The 19492-nt window shown below is 35.6% G+C and overlaps 4 protein-coding genes across 5 annotated transcripts; all 4 read right to left on the bottom strand.

Annotated features, from left to right (window-relative positions):
- Positions 1 to 3722: 3722 nt before the first annotated feature.
- LOC131007525 (uncharacterized) lies at positions 3723 to 5946 on the bottom strand. The gene is made up of 2 exons (XM_057934468.1): positions 5862 to 5946; positions 3723 to 4552 (listed from the first exon to the last, which is right to left on the bottom strand). The coding sequence occupies exons 1-2, from the start codon at positions 5944 to 5946 to the stop codon at positions 3723 to 3725; spliced, it is 915 nt and encodes a 304-aa protein (XP_057790451.1).
- A 669-nt stretch (positions 5947 to 6615) lies between these two features.
- On the bottom strand, positions 6616 to 9709 carry LOC131023332 (uncharacterized). Its single transcript, XM_057952877.1, has 6 exons — positions 9250 to 9709; positions 7845 to 8044; positions 7439 to 7579; positions 7280 to 7360; positions 7073 to 7200; positions 6616 to 6970 (listed from the first exon to the last, which is right to left on the bottom strand). The coding sequence occupies exons 1-6, from the start codon at positions 9473 to 9475 to the stop codon at positions 6925 to 6927; spliced, it is 822 nt and encodes a 273-aa protein (XP_057808860.1). The 5' UTR covers positions 9476 to 9709; the 3' UTR covers positions 6616 to 6924.
- A 3923-nt stretch (positions 9710 to 13632) lies between these two features.
- LOC131023322 (DExH-box ATP-dependent RNA helicase DExH18, mitochondrial-like) lies at positions 13633 to 17722 on the bottom strand. Of its 2 annotated transcripts, none has more exons than XM_057952871.1 (3): positions 15092 to 17722; positions 14670 to 14739; positions 13633 to 14103 (listed from the first exon to the last, which is right to left on the bottom strand). In XM_057952871.1, the coding sequence occupies exons 1-2, from the start codon at positions 17404 to 17406 to the stop codon at positions 14685 to 14687; spliced, it is 2370 nt and encodes a 789-aa protein (XP_057808854.1). In that variant the 5' UTR covers positions 17407 to 17722; the 3' UTR covers positions 13633 to 14103; positions 14670 to 14684. The 2 variants fall into 2 exon arrangements, with proteins under 2 accessions (XP_057808854.1, XP_057808849.1); XM_057952866.1 differs by having other exon boundaries at positions 13633 to 14112; positions 15092 to 17701.
- Positions 17723 to 17789: 67 nt separating this feature from the next.
- LOC131007494 (protein PAM68, chloroplastic-like) lies at positions 17790 to 19239 on the bottom strand. Its single transcript, XM_057934467.1, has 3 exons — positions 19156 to 19239; positions 18556 to 19076; positions 17790 to 17793 (listed from the first exon to the last, which is right to left on the bottom strand). The coding sequence occupies exons 1-3, from the start codon at positions 19237 to 19239 to the stop codon at positions 17790 to 17792; spliced, it is 609 nt and encodes a 202-aa protein (XP_057790450.1).
- Between the last annotated feature and the right edge of the window lie 253 nt (positions 19240 to 19492).

The raw sequence follows: 19492 nt of genomic DNA, 5'->3' as shown, positions 1-19492 counted from the left end.
ATGTTGAAAAATACACAATACTTGACAAATAATAATAATAATAATAATAATAATAATAATAATAATAATAATAATAATAATAATAATAATAATAATAATAATAGTAATAATAATTGCGGGTGTTTAAATAAAAAAAATGTTACAAACTTTTATAATCTTGATAAATAATAATAATAAAAATGTTACAATACTCATTAATGATTTATGTAAAGAAATTTAATTTAGATATATTATCCAACATAATAATAATAATAATAATAATATATAAATATTTAAATTTTTAAATTGAAATAATTTTTATAGTGATTGGGGGTGTTTAAATAAAAAAATGTTACAAAAACAAAAAAGTCAGATAAAACATAAAAACATATTAAAAAACAAGTTATTTATATATACCAAACTAATTATTTTCTTAAATAAAAAATGCTACGAATTATGAAATGTTTAATTTTTTATATAAAAAAAATTAAATGAAATGTTCAATTTTACATTGCACCGAATTTTATGTATCCTATATATGTTCAATGTATTGATTTAAGTGCATATGTTCATGAACTTAATTTATGGCCTAGAAAATTGAAAAGACATTCAATTTATATTCACAATATATTAAATTTAATATTTTAAAATAATAAACTTTTATAAGGGGCATTTAAGGTAAAACACATTTTCAGTCATTTTTTTTGGACTTTTATACCCCTACTGATCCGGATCAAATTGATCCGTCAAGATTTATCCTAAAAATATACTAATTTATTAAGTACTTTTTAATTATTGCAATTAATGACAATAATCATAAGAGAATGTTGGCAACCTTCCATTGATCGGTTCCGAAAGAAACTAACAAGATGAGAAAAAAAAAATATCTCTGTTGGAGCTCGGATTACACTCCTTAATTTGGTACTTTCTTCCTTACTACTCTACTATACACTCTCCCGTGCGATGCACGGACTATGATTACACTATAACATTAATATAACTAAATTAATAGCCGTCATTTAATATAATAATTTTGGCTTGTAACATTCCAAATCATATATTATTTTAAATTCTAATTTTAAGATATATAACTTAATATTTTATTTACAAATTCATATTAAAATTAATACAAATTTCCTCATCCCTTAATTGCATTAAAAATTACTGTAATTTAAATAATTATAATTAAAAATCATGTAAACTTTTTTAAAAGGAAAAAAAATGACATATGCTTATGTTTGTCACCAATAAATGAAAATACAATGAAAATAGAGTACGATATTCAACATTATAGATAAATGAGAGCGAACAAAAATTAATTTTAATATTTTAATCGATCATCACATAATAATCTCAAATTTAACTTTTATAATTTTTATATCAAATTAAAGATCTTTTCACAATCTTTAATTTAACATCCATTTTGAGCACTATTTTTATAATAGAAATTAATGATTTTTTTAAAAAGAATTAAAAAAAAAAGATATAAAATTTGGAGGAAAAGTTTATGAGGAGAGAGAAAAATTGGAGGTAAACAAACTCCACTTTTATATTATATATAGATTTTGAGCACTATTTTTATAATAGAAATTAATGATTTTTTTAAAAAGAATTAAAAAAAAAAAGATATAAAATTTGGAGGAAAAGTTTATGAGGAGAGAGAAAAATTGGAGGTAAACAAACTCCACTTTTATATTATATATAGATTTTTGTCTTATTATAATATATTTACTTGAAAATATGTCAAATGGAATATTAGTATATAATAGCACCCCTTATAAAAATAATTTACGGTTGTGGCCACAAACAATGAACAGTTAATCATGGGTACGTAGTAGCAGCCCTATAATTAAGGAATGATATTAACAAAAATTTTATTAATATAGTTATTTGAATGTTTCATAAATTATGACTATAATTTCTTCATAATTTACAAAATTGCCATCTCCAAATCAATTTGAAATCAATTTCAAATTGAAAACTCCCTTTTTAATATAGTATAGATTTTCTCACTTTCTTTAAAGCGCTCTTGGGAGTCATCCATAGCATTATTAAAATTCAAGAACATTTCTTATGGGGTGGTAAAGGCAACAATGGTAAAATTGCTTAGGTTAAGTGGAAAGATGTCTGTAGATCTAAAGTGGAAGAGGGGCTTGGAGTGAGAGCTCTTTTATGTAAATGGCTGTGGAGATTAATTCAAGGGGGCAACTCTCTTTGGATTAGAATACTCAAGTCAAGGTACGGGGATTATAGCATTGGGATTGCCCAGGGGATCCGATAAAAAGAGTTTTTTTTTTTTTTTTATGGAGGGATCTCAACACTATTTGGAATGGAGTAGATGGTGAGGTTTTTTGCAAAAATCTGGAGTTTTTGTTGGGAAAAGGAAATGTGGCTCAATTTTGGGAAGATCCTTGGATTGAAGGAGATGTCTTATTGAAATCTAAATTTTGTAGTCTCTTCAGTATATCTTTTCAACAAAATTGCACTATCAAGGAAATGAGCTTTAGGAGGAATAATTCTTGGGTGTGGAATTTTAGATGGAGGAAAGCCTTTAATAGAAGAGAAATGGAAGAATTCTTCGAGCTGTAGTTTCTCCTTGGCAAGTACAAAATGAACAAGATGGAGGCAGACTCTTTTACTTGGAGACAGACAAATGACGGGAGATTCTCAATGAAGTCAATGTATAACTCTCTTTTCAAGGCAGTTTACGAAGATGAAGAGGTTGACATGTTGATGGTTAAATTGTGGTGCAAAGGCGTTTCAAGTAAGATTTCATCTTTTTTATGCTAAGCTTTTCGTAATTGAGTTCCAACTAAAGATAATTTGGCCAAAAGGGAATCATTGTCGATGATTAGGATAAATTGTGTGTTTTGTGGTCCCGCCATTTGGAAGATATTAACCACCTTATGTGTTCTTGTGCATTTCTTATGATATTTGGCGTAAGTGCTTTGATTGGCTTGAGTTTGAGATGGTGGCTCCCAATACTCTTAGGAAATATTTTGAACAATTTGTTTGTTTTTGGGGCAAAAGGGTATAAAGAAATTTTTGAATATCATTTGGCAATGTGTTTGTTGGAGCATTTGGAGAGCTAGAAATGATGCTATCTTTAATGGAGTTTCACTGAAAGTGGATAAAATTATGAAAGGAATCAAGATTCGAGCATGGAAGTGGTTTCAATCTTATTTTTTCTCTTCTTTTGTATACTTGGTTCATGATTGGTGCTCTCACCCGCTTGCTTGTTTACCATCTTAATTCGAGTGATCTTTTTGTTAATCTTTCGTTGTAAGAGTTTGAGTACCCCTTGTACTCACTTTTCAATATATTTTCTGACTATTAAAAAAAAATATACTCCTTTTGTTTTCCTTTTAAACGTCTTAGTTTTCAATGTAAGCATCTCATTTAAAATTTCTTATTTAATTTTAAACTACTGAATACATAATAAACACTATCAATTTAACTTATAAATTAGATAATATGCTACAAATGAGTTACTTTCTACATTCTCATTCTTATTTGATTTAACATAATTATGTACTGTACAATATATGACAAACGCAAATTTCAATTTGAAATCAATTCCCATAAAAAATTGAAATCAATATCAAATTAAGTGGCAAGTTTGTAGTTAATAAAATGGGTTAAGTACCAAATCCAACCCCAACGTTGGGGCCCTTATCGCAAATAGAACCCTATACTCAGGGTAAGCGCTGTTTACTACCTCAACGTGGCTAATTTTAAACAAATCACCCCCGCGTTTTGACGGCCCCAAACGCCGTCTGTGAATTTTTTTCTTTTTCTTTTTCCTTTTCCTTCTCGTTCTTGTCGCCGCCGTCTGCAGATTTAGCAGCGCCGCCGCCGCTCCTCAGCTGCTGCTGAGCTTTACTCTTTGACTTGTTCTTGACGACTCGCGGCCGCAGATTCCACACCTTGATCTCTTCATCGCCGTCTCCGTCATCGTTCAGATCAGCCTCCTTAATCTTTGGGTTTTCTTCCTCCTTTTTGGAACCAATTTTGATCTCGGATTTTTTCTCTGACGAGGAAGGAGCAAATGAAGGTTTCTTTTTAGGGTTTGATGCATCGCCTGGTTTTTTCTCTTCTGAGAGGGCCAGCTGCAGCTTCTTCGTCGGAGATGCAAATGCAGATTTCTTTTTAGGGGATTCACGATCGCCTTGTGCAATCTTTGATGATTTCTTGCTCTTATCTTCGGTAGGGTTTGATGATTTTTTCTTATCTTCTGAATTGGAGGAGAGAGTAAATGCAGATTTCTTCAACGGATTTCTGCGGTAGACGTCGTAATCTTTCTTCGACGGATTCCGGTCGGCGGCGTCGGAGATTTTGAATCCGGAATCGGAGGCCGCCGGAGAAGAAGAAGAAGAAGAAGATTTCTTGAGAGGATTTCTGCGATACGCAATCACATCCGATCTTTCCCACCAATCGCGGCCGCGGAAGGGCCGCAGAGCCTCCTCCCGGAGCAGCGACAGCCTCTCGTCAACCACCGACGGCGGCTCCTGCGGCGGCGGCGGGGGGAGGCGACGGCGATGGTGACGGCATAAACCGTTGAAATGGGGCCCACCTGCATTAAAAAAAAAAAAAATTCACAGACGGCGTTTGGGGCCGTCAAAACGCGGGGGTGGATTTGTTTAAAATTAGCCACGTTGAGGTAGTAAACAGCGCTTACCCTGAGTATAGGGTTCTATTTGCGATAAGGGCCCCAACGTTGGGGTTGGATTTGGTACTTAACCCTAATAAAATTGAAGGTTTATTTATAAATTATATATTTTCTTTTTATTTCCTTTTTCTTTATCTTCGTATTTTTTTTGTTTTATCTTTGGAGTATTTAATATGCATATTAAATTAAAATTTTAAAAAAAATCTCTCTCATCTCTCATATTTTTTGAATAAATCTATGTTTTATTTTATTGTTAATTTTTAACTTATTTTTTTTTTACCTTTTCAAACTATCAAATTTTATTATTGCTAATTCTTCTTTATTTTTTTATTTTTCAATATTCAGTTAAAATTATTTTTTATTATTCCCTCCGTCCCTGAAATAAGTTCATCTTTTTCCTTTTTGGGACGTCCCTCAAATAAATTCATTTTTCTTTCTTTTCATTTTTGGACAACTACCCCACCACTAATAATACTTTATTTTTTCTTATTTTTCACTTTTTCACCACTCCTAATACCAATTATAGCACTTTTTTACCTTTTCATCACTCTCAATACTAATTATAATATATTTTTCTCCACTATCAATACACTTTATCACTTTTCCTTAAAACCCGTGTCGTCCCCAAAGAGGAACTTATTTTGGGGACGAAGGGAGTATTTATAAAAATGATAATTGGATTGAAATTAATTTTATAAAAATTATAAAAATATTAAATTTATCAGACAAACACTCTCTTTGCCTCTGCTTGATGCTACTAATAGCTATTCTTAGATTTGCAGCCTTTGATTCTGGAAAGAATTTACGCAAAAACTACTCCTCTAAGTCGTTCCAAGTTCTGATTGAGTCAGGTGATATATCAAACAATCAATCTCGAGCTCTACCCTATAATTTTTTTTTATCAGAAAAAAGCAAGATATTATAGAAACAGGTACCAGGGGTACCGAAAATCAATTAAAAAGAAAGCAAGAAAGCTTAGTTGAGCACCACTCAGAAAAAGATGAATCCCAAGCAAAAATCCCAAAAATCTTGTTCCAACTCCACATTCTAGTCTTAATATCCATGATCGTACTTTGAAGCTCCCACGTCTTTTCTTCGAGCTCTACCCTATAATGTATGAGGAAAAGTTAGTTATCTTAAGTGATCTTCAGTAAAACCTTGAGGGCGTAAAGTAGTGCAAACTAAATCAATTCAACGAGATGTTTATGTGCACTCTCTCCAAGCGAGTCGACGAATTTTGGAAGAACTTGAATAAAGTCGGGCTTGATTTCAGCATTTTGATTAATCGTGGGCAACATTGATTTCTCCTGCAGCGGTCCAACTCTCTTATCAATGGTAGTGGTGGGAGAATATCATCACGGTCATCTTCCACATTTTCAAACATTTCAACTTCAACTCTAGATTAATACTTCCTTCGTCCCAATAGTAGTGTTTTGGACACAAAGATTAAGAAATATGTAAAAATTAGATAAAGTGGGTTGGTGAAAAATTATTTAAATATTAAGTATAGAGAAAGAATATATTGCCAAAAAGGGAATGAGACATTACTATTTAGATGTCCCAAAAAGAAAAGTGAGACATTACTATTGGGACGGGAGGAGTATCAAACAAAAATAAAAAAAATTAAAAAGAAGGCAAATCGAAATAATAGAAAAATTATTACTTAAAAACCGATCCTTGACAACGGTTCCAAAATTTGGTGCGTCGTTTTACACCAAAAACATTCGGTAGTTAGCCGGTATGGGCTCCTAAAGAATCTACAAGAATTCAAATAAGCAAAATCGTCTCTTAAAGAATCAGCGTGAATTCTCCTAAAATTCCACTTGCAAAATAACTCAACAAACAAAATTAATAAATTAAATTGAGAAAATACTAAATCCAAATATTTCTCAGTGGTGTCGGGTATTATCCACAATCAGGGGAGCATTGTCACATTGTGCATACTGAGTACATTTCTTTATTCATCATTTAATAGTGAAACAACCAAAATTTATTAGAAATTCGAACCATAACACGATCTAAATAGTGTTACACAACTTGTCAATGGAAGTTCTTAAATGATTGTGAATTTTTCCTCGTCATAAAAGAAAATTCCAAGATCATAAAAGAAAAATTCCACATTTTGTGACGAGAGAGAGTCCTTAAACTAGATAAGATAATGCAATATATAATTCCCAGGATCAATCCCTTTTCATACATGAAACACTTGAATCCACAAAACATAATGTACACTTAAACACTTTCCCTGCATCATTATCATCAAGATTTCAAAATTCTCAGACAGGCAACGGCAGGGTGACAAGGAGTTGGCCATTCATCATACTGCAAAAAATCAAAATCAGATGCATAAACGGTTAGACCTAGACGTCGTAAGAGATGGGGCATCCGGTTCTAAACATCCGGACAAAGACCTTGGATTATTACCTCTTGATGTAGTAGTAACAGAAATCTGCTAAGATGAATGTCTGAACAGCTTCTGATAGAAGAACCATGGGAAGCCATGCATAGCTAGCTCCAACCAGGAACAAGTATGTCCCAGCAGAATCATACACCTGCAAATTCAATGTCTCTTTAGTCCATTTTTTTGGAAGGGATTGCATGACTAGGCCTGGGAAAATTTCACACACTCACCTTGATGATCCAATGAGCACATCCTAGAAATCTTGCAACACCGAGTGCAAATACATAATTGGCTGTAAATGGCTCGATCATCTGAAATGGGATTGAACCGAAGTTAGACAGCATTCATATGTAGATAGAAATCTGTGAAAGGTTTTAATGTAGACGGACCTTGGTGTTCTGCATCATCCGAAGTTGTGGCAGCACACAGATGGACTCCAAGTACACGGAGAACGCCCACAGCATCCGGCCAACGTGTGCGTGGTGCGTGTAAGGATGGATGAACAGGGCTAGAATTGCAGGAGGCACCGCCTGCAAAAGAGAGGAGATCATGCTCGAGCGTGAAGAAGCTATTTATGATCTATTCAACACTAAGCTACATTTCATCGCACTGCAAGCACCACCACATTCAACAACAAAGCAACTTCAGCAAAGCAATAACACCTGTTGTTTAATTATGTATACTAACAATACTAACAACAGAATTTCGAATCCAAAAGTGTTGTGAGAAATGAATAAATCAATACAAATTAACAAGGAGAGATTGGGGAAGAAAGTGATGGCAAGAGATGTATACCACATAATACAAGGGCATATTGTCCAAGTCTGCAATGTAGGTCGACTTCAACTTGAACCTCATCATGTATACGACCCACAACGTTGCCACAAGCGTTAGGAAATCGAGAAAAGTGTGAATGTCGCCCTCCATGAACAAACTGCAGCATAACCTTGCAGCCAAGAACATGGCAGTGAGTTCTTGTGTCTTCAGAGACAGGCCTACAAGCCACATGATCGAGAAGATATATATCATCAGAGACATAGAAGAAAATGAAAGATTTCTTCATTTAAAAGTTCTCAGTGAGGAATTGGGCTTAAATATTGAGGAGACATATATTCTTTCAGATTGCTTAAACATTGAGAGTTAATGTTGAGGAGACATATATTCTTTCAGATTAGTACTATGAGAAAAGCACTAATTAAGAGTGAATTGATGAAATAGACATTTTGCTATTATAAAGATAAGAAAGTAGCCATTAAGATAAAACAGCCACTCCTACAATTTAACCTTTTTATTATAATATTCACACTCGTGAGGCTCCTTAGTCGTGTATTGGCCTTCTTTTACATATAATTCACAACCAGAATGTTTCTTAGTTGTGAATTCACCCTATTTTTGCCCATAAGTCACACCCATGAAGCTTCTTAGTCATGAATTGACTATATTTTACTTATAATTTACAATCAAGAACCCTCTTCGTGAATTAAAGGCTAATTCATGTGAACAACCTTTTTTAAATCTTTTTGTTATTTTTATGGCTAATTTTTAGTTTTATAATAAGAAAATAACTAGTTTGATGTATTAACTCAAAGGGTCTCCTTTATAATAATAATAAAAAAAACTCAAAGGGACTAATGCTCATATATTTGAACAGATCTTTCTGTTGTGTTGCATTAAGCAATTAGTATTTCGGTAGGAGCCGCCGATTCTGCTACATTTATATGTTACAGTAGAGTATAAAATTTTAGATTCATCTAGCATCAATTCATTTAATGAACTAACATAGTACTAATATACTCACAAATGTGAATTTATGATTCGATCTAATACAATTATATACACGTGGGCGTGGTGTGCTTTGGTAATAGTAATGAAATACGAAAAAGTCCTAAGAAATCCTGCATTAGTTTCGACTGAAAAACTTAAATACTTTATTTTCGGAGGTTAATTAATGGAAGAGTGGCTCAAAATTCTTACCTTGATCATGTAAAATTGAACCGCAAAATCACTGTTGCAAATAAAAAAGAAAAATAGAATTGTCGATACAAACAAGACATTAAACGAAAATTTCCGATTCACAGGCAAGATTTTTTTCACCAAAAATTTACTGCAGAAATTTAAAAATCACAGCCAGAAACGGAGAAATCAAACATCAATCAAGAGCTGAGAAGAGAAGAAGAAAACGATCCAGCAAAAACAGTACCTGAGCACGATTTTTTAGTAGTGAGCTTGTAAATGAGGACCAAAATCCCGGCGAAATGGATGGATTCAGAGGCGATGAAGAAGTGGTTGTGGTCGTGGACGAGCAGCTTGAGCGCCACCAGCGCCGCCACCGTCGTCACCGCCGCCAGGAAAGTCTTGACCTTCGTTGACTGCCGACGCACCCACGCGAACAGCTTGTTCAGCGGCGCGCTCCTCTTCCTCCCCATCGCCACAAAAATCTGAAAAAACTCGAATTTCTTTTACTATCGAAAACAAAAAGCAGAAATTATATATGGAATTGAAGATTATCACAAATGAATGTGTGCGTAAGGGAAGAAGGCGTTGAATTTCAGGTGACACGAATAGGGCATGCAGTTGAGGAGGTCGGATCACAGTGGCAATAAATGGTGGGGTGGGTAGGGAGGGTGCAACGCCGTAACGGAGTCATCAATGCGTTGTTTGGCCGTTGATTATTTTTACACTATCTTTGAATTATTGAAAATGTTATTTTTAAATTTTAATTTATTAATTAATTATTCCTTAAATTATTGGTTTTTGACTTTTAATGTGGCTATATGAATTGTCATAATATATTATTATTATTATTATTATTATTATTATTAACAAAGATGCCATGTCATTAGAAAATAAAAACACATGAATACATTTTCGTGCAATTGAAGCATTATTCCCAAGACTATAAATAAATAAGTAAAACGTTGTTTCTTAATCTTTTCACGCTGATGAAGAAGATAGAAAAACTATAGCTCCTATAATGTGTGTTACTTTGTTTTATGAGATTTTGCTTTTATCAAACTAGGGAAATGCTTACCGCTTAATATTGAATCATTTTACAACTACTTGTTTTTTTATACATTTCCGATTTCCTGCATTGTTTATGTTGTTACGGATCATTTGGAAAATTTTACTTAATTCCCCCCTTGCCAAATGATACTAATTTATCTTGCCAAAATCATTGTAATATTTTAACGTGAATTACTGAATTTCGATCATATTCTAATTTTGATACAAACTTAAAACTATCTGATAATTAATGAACTTTAATTAATTTGATTTTGCTAACAATTACTGAACTTTTAGTGTAAATTATTGAACATTGATCAAGATTATGATTAAGCACACTAACTTAAATAATAAATTTTTAATTTAATTTAATTTTGCTAATAAAGCTAGAATTTGTCGCGGTTCATTTGTCAAACCAGAAACCACAACTTCTTTTTCTTTTGAACAGAAACCACAACTTAATTATCAATAAATTATAGACAGTGTTTTGCTTAGGTGAAAATTAAGTCGTTTTATTCGTTGGCTATCTCAAATTTTTAAGTTGTCATATATGTTAACATTATATTGACTCAAAATTCAACTTGTTAGCAAAATCCGATGATTGGTGTGTGTACTAATTAGAATATGATCAAAATTCTATCATTTATAGACTGTTATCCTAAAAACATTACTTCCCCATCGCCACAAAAAAAAAAAAAAAATAACTCGGAAAAATAATGACTTACTTTTCTAACGAAATATGATGCGTTCTCTTTGGTTGTAAATTTATCATGGAAAAATGAAGGATAAACAAAATTTCACCATTTACATCATTTTTTTCTTTTTCCACATTTCCTACTTGACCCTTACTCATTCCTCATTTACACTACAAAGTAGGGATAATATTATCCCTCAAAAATAGTGTGATAATATTATCTCTTTTTTGTAGTGTAAATGAGGAATGAGGAAAGGTTAAGTAGGAAATGTAAAAAAGATAAAAAAGAATTTGAATTTTATTTATCTTTCTTTTTCTCATGATAAATTTACAAGAACACCATAAAATGAATGGAATGATATATGGAGTTGAAGATTATCGCAGATGAATGTGAAGGGAAGAAGGCGTTGAATTTCAGATGACACGAGTAGGCCATGCAGTGGAGTGGGGACGGCGTAACGGAGTGATATTTAATGCGTTGTTTGGCCGTTGATTTGGACAGTTTGTGGAAGATTAAATCCGCTTGGATTTTATTTTATTTTTTAAAATTTATATTTGAAGATAATATGTTTTTTGTGGATGCATGGGATTTTGTAGGAAGATGGGAATATGAAAAGTGGAGTAATTAAAGGGCAAAAAGAATTGAAGAAAATTTTGGTTATTTTTACGGATGATTGCTAAATAATTTTGCTCGATTTTTTAAAACTCGATATATTGTAATTTGATAGTACAATTACCTTTTTGATTTGTGAAAAATTTGGCATGCCAATTTTCTCGACGAAATTTATCTGATATAATACCGTTGAAATGACGTTTTAATGCTGAAGAAATCGATAATGTGTATTGGCTGAAACCAAATCTTAGTATTGTTATTTAGTTTCCCAAATTTAACCTTGTAAACATTTTTGAAGAATGTATGCTGTTTCGGCTTTCGTTTTAGATATACATTATTGTTTTTGAAAGGACAAAAGAGAGCATTGTTTCAACGTTTGGTTGTTAATAAAATGGATATTATAGGCAACTAATTCTGCAACTAACTCACGAACAAGTAACCTATCAAAGAAATTAATAACACTCTCTTCAAATTTATGGTACTAATTGACAAGCTACATTTGAAACCATGGTGGTTTAACAAACCAAAAAAAATGGAAGTTGCATCATATTTGAATAATAAATAAATAGAAAGAATCATCAAGAAATTATTCAGAATAGGAATTTGGATTTAACATTATAAATTTCCAAGGTTTAACCCAATTCAAATAGCAGTTGAGATAATCTGTTTACCTTAGATTTTTGTTTTTGTTTCTATAATTGTTCTAATATGAAACCCTCATGCAACGCGTCGTATGCATGGAGATCGTTGCTGTGGGGTCGCGATTTGTTGAAGGGAGGGCTGAGGAAGCGAGTTGGTAATGGTAAAACGATCAAAGCTCTCATCGATCCGTGGATTCCTACTCACGGCAATGGTTTGGCGGCGAGAACGCAAAATAATTCTAATAATATCCTTGTTCAGGATTTTATTGTGAATGGTGCTTGGGATTCCACGAAACTCTCTGCCTTTTTTAGTCCGTTTGAGGTAAATGCTATTGAAAAGATCTCTCTGTCGCGGCTGGAGCTCGACGACGACTGGTTTTGGTGTTTTGATGAGAAGGGACGGTTTTCTGTTAAGTCGGGTTATCTTGCTGCTACTGGTTATTATCATCCAAACCCAAAAACTACTTCAGAGGACCTCAAAAACTGGTGGAGTAATGTTTGGCGTGCAGATATTCCGCCGAAAGTTCGAATTTTTCTTTGGCGGGCTACTCAGAACCTTATTGCAACGGATATGAATTTAGTACGGCATCATCTACCGATCAGTGGGATTTGTTCGTGGTGTAGCAGGGACTGGGGTTCTACGGTTCATTGCTTATTGTTTTGTGATTGTGTTATTATGGCGTGGAAGAGCTCTGTCTGGTGGTTCCTCTCTGTCTGGTGGTTCCTCTTAAAGTTGTGCAGATCACGCTCCCTTGAGGAGATTTGCGGCCTGATTATTGAGAAAATGAGTTTGGAGAGTTTTGAACTCTTTGGTATGTGTCTTTGGAGTGTGTGGCACTGGCTTTGTGATAAGAAGCATGGTAAAGCTTCTACTCTTTCTCTCGTAAGTTTGGCTGGTGGAGAGCATTATTTGGTGGCTTTTCGGAAGGCTAGAGTACAAGTTCTGGGCAACCACCGTTTGTTGCCTAAGGAAGGTGATAGACGTTGGATACCTCCTCGCTGTGGTCTCTTCCGCCTCGACGTTGATTTCTCTCTGCATGAGGTTAGTGGGGCGGCTGGAGTGGGTTTTCTTGTTCGTGACTGGAAGGGTGAAGTGTTAGTAGCTGCGGCGCATAGAGTTGGGAGGACGGAGACGATTCTCATGGGTGAGTTGCATGCGATGTTGGTGGGTATTGGATTTTGCTTAGAGAACAATCTTGGCCCGATTGTGGTTTATTCGGACTCTATGTTGGCGGTGCATGTGGTGAATGATGATTACAAAGGCTCGGATTCTTTGACTGATGATTTATTTGAAGCGTTTGTGCTTGCTAAGGAAAGGATTGTTTTTGATTTCCAGCATGTTCGTCGTGAGGCGAATAGGGCTGCTCATTGTTTAGCTAATTTTGCTGCTTGGTCTGATGGTGTAATGATCTGGAAGCAGGATTTCCCGTCCTGGCTTAAGGATATTGTTCATCGGGATTTGAAATAAAGGGGTTCTGTGGTTTTCCTCTCAAAAAAAAAAAATATCTTCTCTCATTAAAATATTAGGAATACATTAATAAGGTAGAAAATACATCTGTTCATAACTACTTTTAGGATGAGAATATTTATAAGCATTTATTCCAGATCCAGGGCTGCCAAACTACAATTTACCAAGTGTCAAACGCAAAATTTAAATAGAACCTAAATAATAAATTCTAATAAGGTCAAATCTGAAACTTAAATAAAATTAGGCAGTTCCTATGCTACAATAGAGGTTTTTGCTGCATGCTTCTCTAACCCTATTTCAAAATGATCAGATCACAACAATACTCTTTTAATTCACCAAAATTTCCCCTAAATCAGTAAAAGATTCACCCCATAATTCTAGTCACTGGCATCCTTCCTTTTGACACTGATTGAACTTGAAAGAGATCACCTGAGTAGTCTTCCAAACTTAAAATTTGTCCTTGAAATTCGTGGAGCAACTGCTAACTAGAAGAACAGAGCTCGTAGCATGGAGCGGAGAGGAGTGCTGCTATCGATCTCAAGTCAATGACAACGCTGACAAATCTGTTGTATTCCACCTGAGGAAGAAGGATCACTCCACTGCAGTTCCGAATTTACAGTTCCTAACAGCAGAGGCTGCATGATCTGCAATATAAGTACATAGTAAAGGAGTGCAGATTCAGAGGAGGGAACTCAAATAATTCAATGAAGTCCGGATATACTAAATCATCTAGATTTCAACATTAGATGGTCAGACATGAAAGACATAAAAAATTCAGAATAGACAGAAGTGTTACTTACTATGGCTCCAATCGTGGAAGCATCTTTAGTTTCAAAGGACTAGCATGTGCAATAAGTGAACTCTAACCTTATTTCGAGGGGTATATTCACCAACATTTGGAATTTAGATTAATTGACTAAATTATACAGAGAAACACAGAAGAAACTTATACTGCATTATAAGACAGGAATGCATGTTTATCAAAACTAATATTCTCATAGCATCATGCTTAAACAAGCAATCTGAAAGATATGTTACTCACTCAAGAGCTGAATGAAGCAAAAAACAGTTTCTATTCGAGCTATGTTTTTCCCCCAAAAGTGATCTGAACACATGGAGTACTTATCTAAACAAGTAATTGGGAAGCTGCACAAGGCAGTTTTAATCAGAATATATTTGTGATGCGAGAGAGTTATGTTACCCTCATAACCAGGATTTAGGCAGTTGCTTTCTCCGGTTTCTGCATAGTCTGAGAATTCTCTCGCCTATTTCTGCAGAAAAGAAGATGAGCTGAGAATCTGTTTGCTGAAATGGTTTAGCATATCGATCAGAATGCCCAATCCATGCCACCAGTCTGTATTTCCAAATCAAAAGTAATCTCAAGTATCCAATATTCAATCCATCCCTAGAACCTTCCAGATGAACATTGCAGCCAGCGAATAGAAAAACTAAGCACATTTGAGTTAGTTTTTGAACAAGAGTTTCATCTTGATCACCTAGGCATTTACACACATAATTGCCTATACTTTATCATACCAAACAATTCAAGTAACTTACTTTCCACATAACTTAATGCTTGACTAGATTGGCTATACACCATACCAAACAATTTGAATGACTTACTGTTCACGTAATTTGATGATTGACATTGGCCTCTGATAACCATCTTCCTTCTCTTGTGCCTTCAATGTTTGTGCACCCCCATCTTGCTTTTGCTGCGACTTTGATTTTAGTGCACCTCTTGATTCTGGTTTCCAGCATGCCCTGAGAAGTGACTCACCCAACAACTCAGCAATATCTGTAGCCATCGACTCGGCCTTCTTAATATATGGAAATTGTTCCTCTTCAAAGTGATTAGACAACCATAAATACATTGACACCACTTGGTGCCTAGTCTCAAGGTCCAAAAGCTCTGCATCATTACGAGCAGCACATTTGGGCATGCCCATAGCTATATTGACCGGAAGCGCCTGAGCGTATGAATGAGCAAACTTCATCAGATGGTACATTGCTTTAGGATCCCTGATGTTCACCGGGGCAAAGCAAAAATAGAATCGGTCTCCCAGTGATAACCCCTGAATCCTCTCCAGCATATTAGCTATTTTCCTTATATGCAGATTCTGGGCCAGAAAATAACACCCATCAAGGCGGCAGTTCTCACTAAATTTCTCAAGGAGCTTGGGAAACTTCAGATCAGGAAGTTGTGCTGCAAATAGCTCAACTTGCTCGAAGAAGGGATAAAGGCCAACTCGTTTAACCTCATCAAAAGGCTTCTGCAAGCACTCAATCAAGTATTCCAAATCTTCTAGATGAAGGGTAGTGGTCAGTCCATCAGGATACCGACTGCCTCTCCGACCAGCTCTTCCAGCAATCTGTTTCACCTGTGATGCTGGAACTGGGACCATTTTATCACCATTGTACTTACAGAGGTTATAAAAGACAACCCTTCGGATATTTAAATTTAACCCCATGCCCACTGCATCACTTGCTACCAAGACGTCAAATTCATTATCTTGCTCATTAAACAGAGAAGCTTGGTGGCGACGAGTCTCTGGTGGCAAGGCACCATAGATTACACAACAACGGTGTTTTGTATACTTCTCAATTGCTAATTTAACCTCAAATATTTCTTTCCTCGAGAATGCAACAATACAGTCTCCTGACCTCACATTTTTCAAATCTCCTTCGAGGGTCTTTGCCTCAACCACAAGAGGCTTAAATCTCTCATAGCGCTGTTCCACAAGTTCATCTCCAGTATCTGAACAAATCTTCCGAACCACATCCAGAACACTAGGATCACCACATAAATGGACCTCGTCAGCCTTCAGGCCAAGTAATGCTCTAGTCCAAGCATAACCTCGGCAAGGATCAGCTATCATCTGAATCTCATCAATAACAGCCACTTCATATAACTCGTCTGTTGATACCATCTCAACAGTGCAAGCAACATGATTCGAGAAAGGAAATTCCTTCTTCTCCTGTCCCGTGACTAGACTACAATAAACCCCTGATGCATTCACCCTATCAAAAACCTCCATGGCTAACAACCTAAGAGGACTACAATACACACCTTTCTTTGCCTCCATAAACCTTTGCAGTGCATTATATGTTTTGCCACTGTTAGTCGGACCACAGTGATAAATAATCTTCCGCTTCATTGCCCTAGCAAAGGGGAACCAAGTGTGCGGCCGAGTCATGTCTGCAGACTCCACCATTCCCCTAAACCTCTTAATTTCATCAGGAAACTCTTCCATGCAAAACTCAACGAAAATTGGGAACAAGAACCTATCAGCTTGATCACCAGGGCCGAGGGATACCAAGTACTTAACTAAATCATTGCTACATTTCTTCTTGAAAAAACTGCCAAACTTTCTCCCAGCAAGGGGGAAAAATGAGGCACCAATATAAACGGCTAGAGCCTGATTCGAAGCCCAACCGGACTGACAAAAACACCTACAAATCTCACTCACAGTATCCCAATCACTGCGGGACTGCATCTTAGAATCTGGGGCTTCTTTAAGCTCTTTATATATTTCCAAGGGATCCCTAAGCGCTATCTCGACAAAATTTGTCTTCTTTTCCTCCAAGCTCACGCATTCATTTTCAGACTCAAACATTCTTTCTTCTTCATCAATATCATTCGCTTCGACTTGATTTTCAACAATTTTAGATGAATCAAGGGTAAGCTTCTCATTTTCTGACAAGGAGCAAAAGCAATGTCCACGAAAATAGGGGAAAACACCAAACTTTGTGAATTCAATGAGCTCGCGCTGCCGCAGCTGTAAATGGTTAGGAATTTGCAGCGCAGCAACACTATGAACTAGGGCAGGGCGAGAATGATGGACGAAACGACCTGAAACTGAATTCCTCACCGCATACAAATTCCTAGTCTTGCAGGAATAAAGAGAAAGGAGGCGTTTCGCCGTACCTCTTGCCATTGATTAACCGATTCACGAAAATCAAAACGCCCAAAATTTAAATTCTAGTGCGATGAAAGGTAAGAATAAAGTAACCTAAAGCACATATTCGTCGGCAAGGGAAGGGAATTCCTCAACTTCGAACGCGATTCAAGCAGGCTCCGGCAGGCGGAGTTGAGGCAGTTGGCGGTGGTGGAAAGGTTTGAGCCGAGCTATTCTCACGGAAGATATGAGCAACAAAAAATTATAAATTGCTAAAAAATTAAAAATGATGTGAAAGAAGATCGATTGTTAATTTGGGAATGCGTGCGACGCAGAAAAATGGATGGCAACTGTTTTCATCTTTACTAAAACCCTAAACCTTCGACAAGTAGATATTGAAATGAAATTTATCTTCATATCAATTATCTTTATATAAAAATACAAATGCAATTAAAAAGACACGAATGAATTACATTTTACATTATCTTAGGTGTGTTTACTTCGATTGTAAAATTTTTATTGAAAAATGATGAATAAGAAAATATGAAAAAGTATTAGTATCATTTTTTTTTTCTTTTTTCAATTATATATTTATTAGAAATGAAAAAAATAAAAAAATATTAAAAAATATTTTCACATTCCTACTTTAAGATAATATTATCTAAACACACCCTAAGAATATATGATTTCAAGTTTGTTATTGTTGTTAGTTGGAATTGGAATTCCGATTGTTCTTTACATTTTTTGTAATTTGAGTGTTATTTAATGCATCTTGTTTTTTCTCTGAAAATTTTTAGGGGGGTGTATTCGTTGTGGAATTTGATGGATTTCTATGGATTTTAAAAGTTTAGGTGTATTCGTTCAAGACTTTTAAAAGTCTGCAGAAATCTGGGTGTATTCGTTCAAGACTTTTAAAAGTCCATATAAATCTGGTTGTATTCGTTCAAGACTTTTTAAAATTCATACAAATCTAGGTGTATTCGTTATTCTATTGACTTAAAATCTGGAATGACTTTCATGGATTTCATTCAAAAAATACACACAACGAAATCCGGCCAAGAACCACGAGAATTGAAATCCATGAAGTTTTAAGCGAGCGCTGAGTTCCAGCGCCCGCGGCCAAGAAGCCAGCGAGCGCTGGAACTCAGCAATCGTTGAGAACGGAAGCACTTTTGGGTAGTTCTGTACAATTCCCCATGATTTTTCAGCCAGTCCCCACCATCTGTTAATTTATTCCCACCCCAAATGGACTGCCAGAAAACAGGCCAATTCTTCTTAGCCTCAGTCCAGCCGAGCAGGGAGCCTTCCCTCAAGGGATCCCAATTGGCCGACACAATTCCATAACTGACCCCCAAAAGCGCAGTCCCGAAGAAGACAAACGACACGATGAAGGGCACCCATGTGGGGACATCAATTTTCAGCCCTACCTTGATATAGTAGAAGAAGGGGAAGAATAAGAGCCCAATGAAAAGTGGGATTCCAACTGACAGTCCCATTCTGCTCATCATCCTATTCGTCACGATTTCCGGAATCACGCCTTCTTCTCTCTCATTTTCTTCTTCTTCTTCCTCTTCTTCGTCTTCGTCTTCGCTTTCATATTTCTTGTTTGGTTTCTTGGATTTGCTCGCTTTCTTTGGGGCGGGTCCAAAGCCTTTGGGCGAATTTAGAGTGGCTGAGATTGGATTGAGGTGGATTGAGTGGTGGGAGTACTAGTTTTTGGGGATTGGGAATTGGGCATGGATAAGTAAGTAAATTTTTAGAGGAGTAGCCACTAGATAACCAGCTAACTGCCTTCAACGTACCCAACAGCGAGCGCTCGCTGGAACTCAACGATCGCTGGGTTTCCAGCGGGTGCTGGGACTCCGCGGGCATTGGGTCTCTTCTAGCGGGCGCTGGTTTCATGGAATTCAATTCCAAAATTATCCCGTAAAGTCTTCGAAAATCAGTGAAAATCGGGGTGAAATTCCACCACGAATTCTTTGAAAGTCGTCTGAAATCTATGTGAATTCCATGGAATTTAAATTCCATGGACTTTTTAAAGTCTGTGGAAATCCACAATGAATACACCCCCTTAGTTTCGATAATTACTCCCTATGTCCTTCAAACATCTTTCTCTCTTTTCATT

The sequence above is a fragment of the Salvia miltiorrhiza genome, chromosome 1 (assembly GCF_028751815.1).
Source record: "Salvia miltiorrhiza cultivar Shanhuang (shh) chromosome 1, IMPLAD_Smil_shh, whole genome shotgun sequence".
NCBI lineage: Eukaryota > Viridiplantae > Streptophyta > Magnoliopsida > Lamiales > Lamiaceae > Salvia > Salvia miltiorrhiza.
The sequence above is the reverse complement of the archived record's forward strand: the minus strand, read 5'-3'. Positions and strand labels throughout refer to the sequence as shown.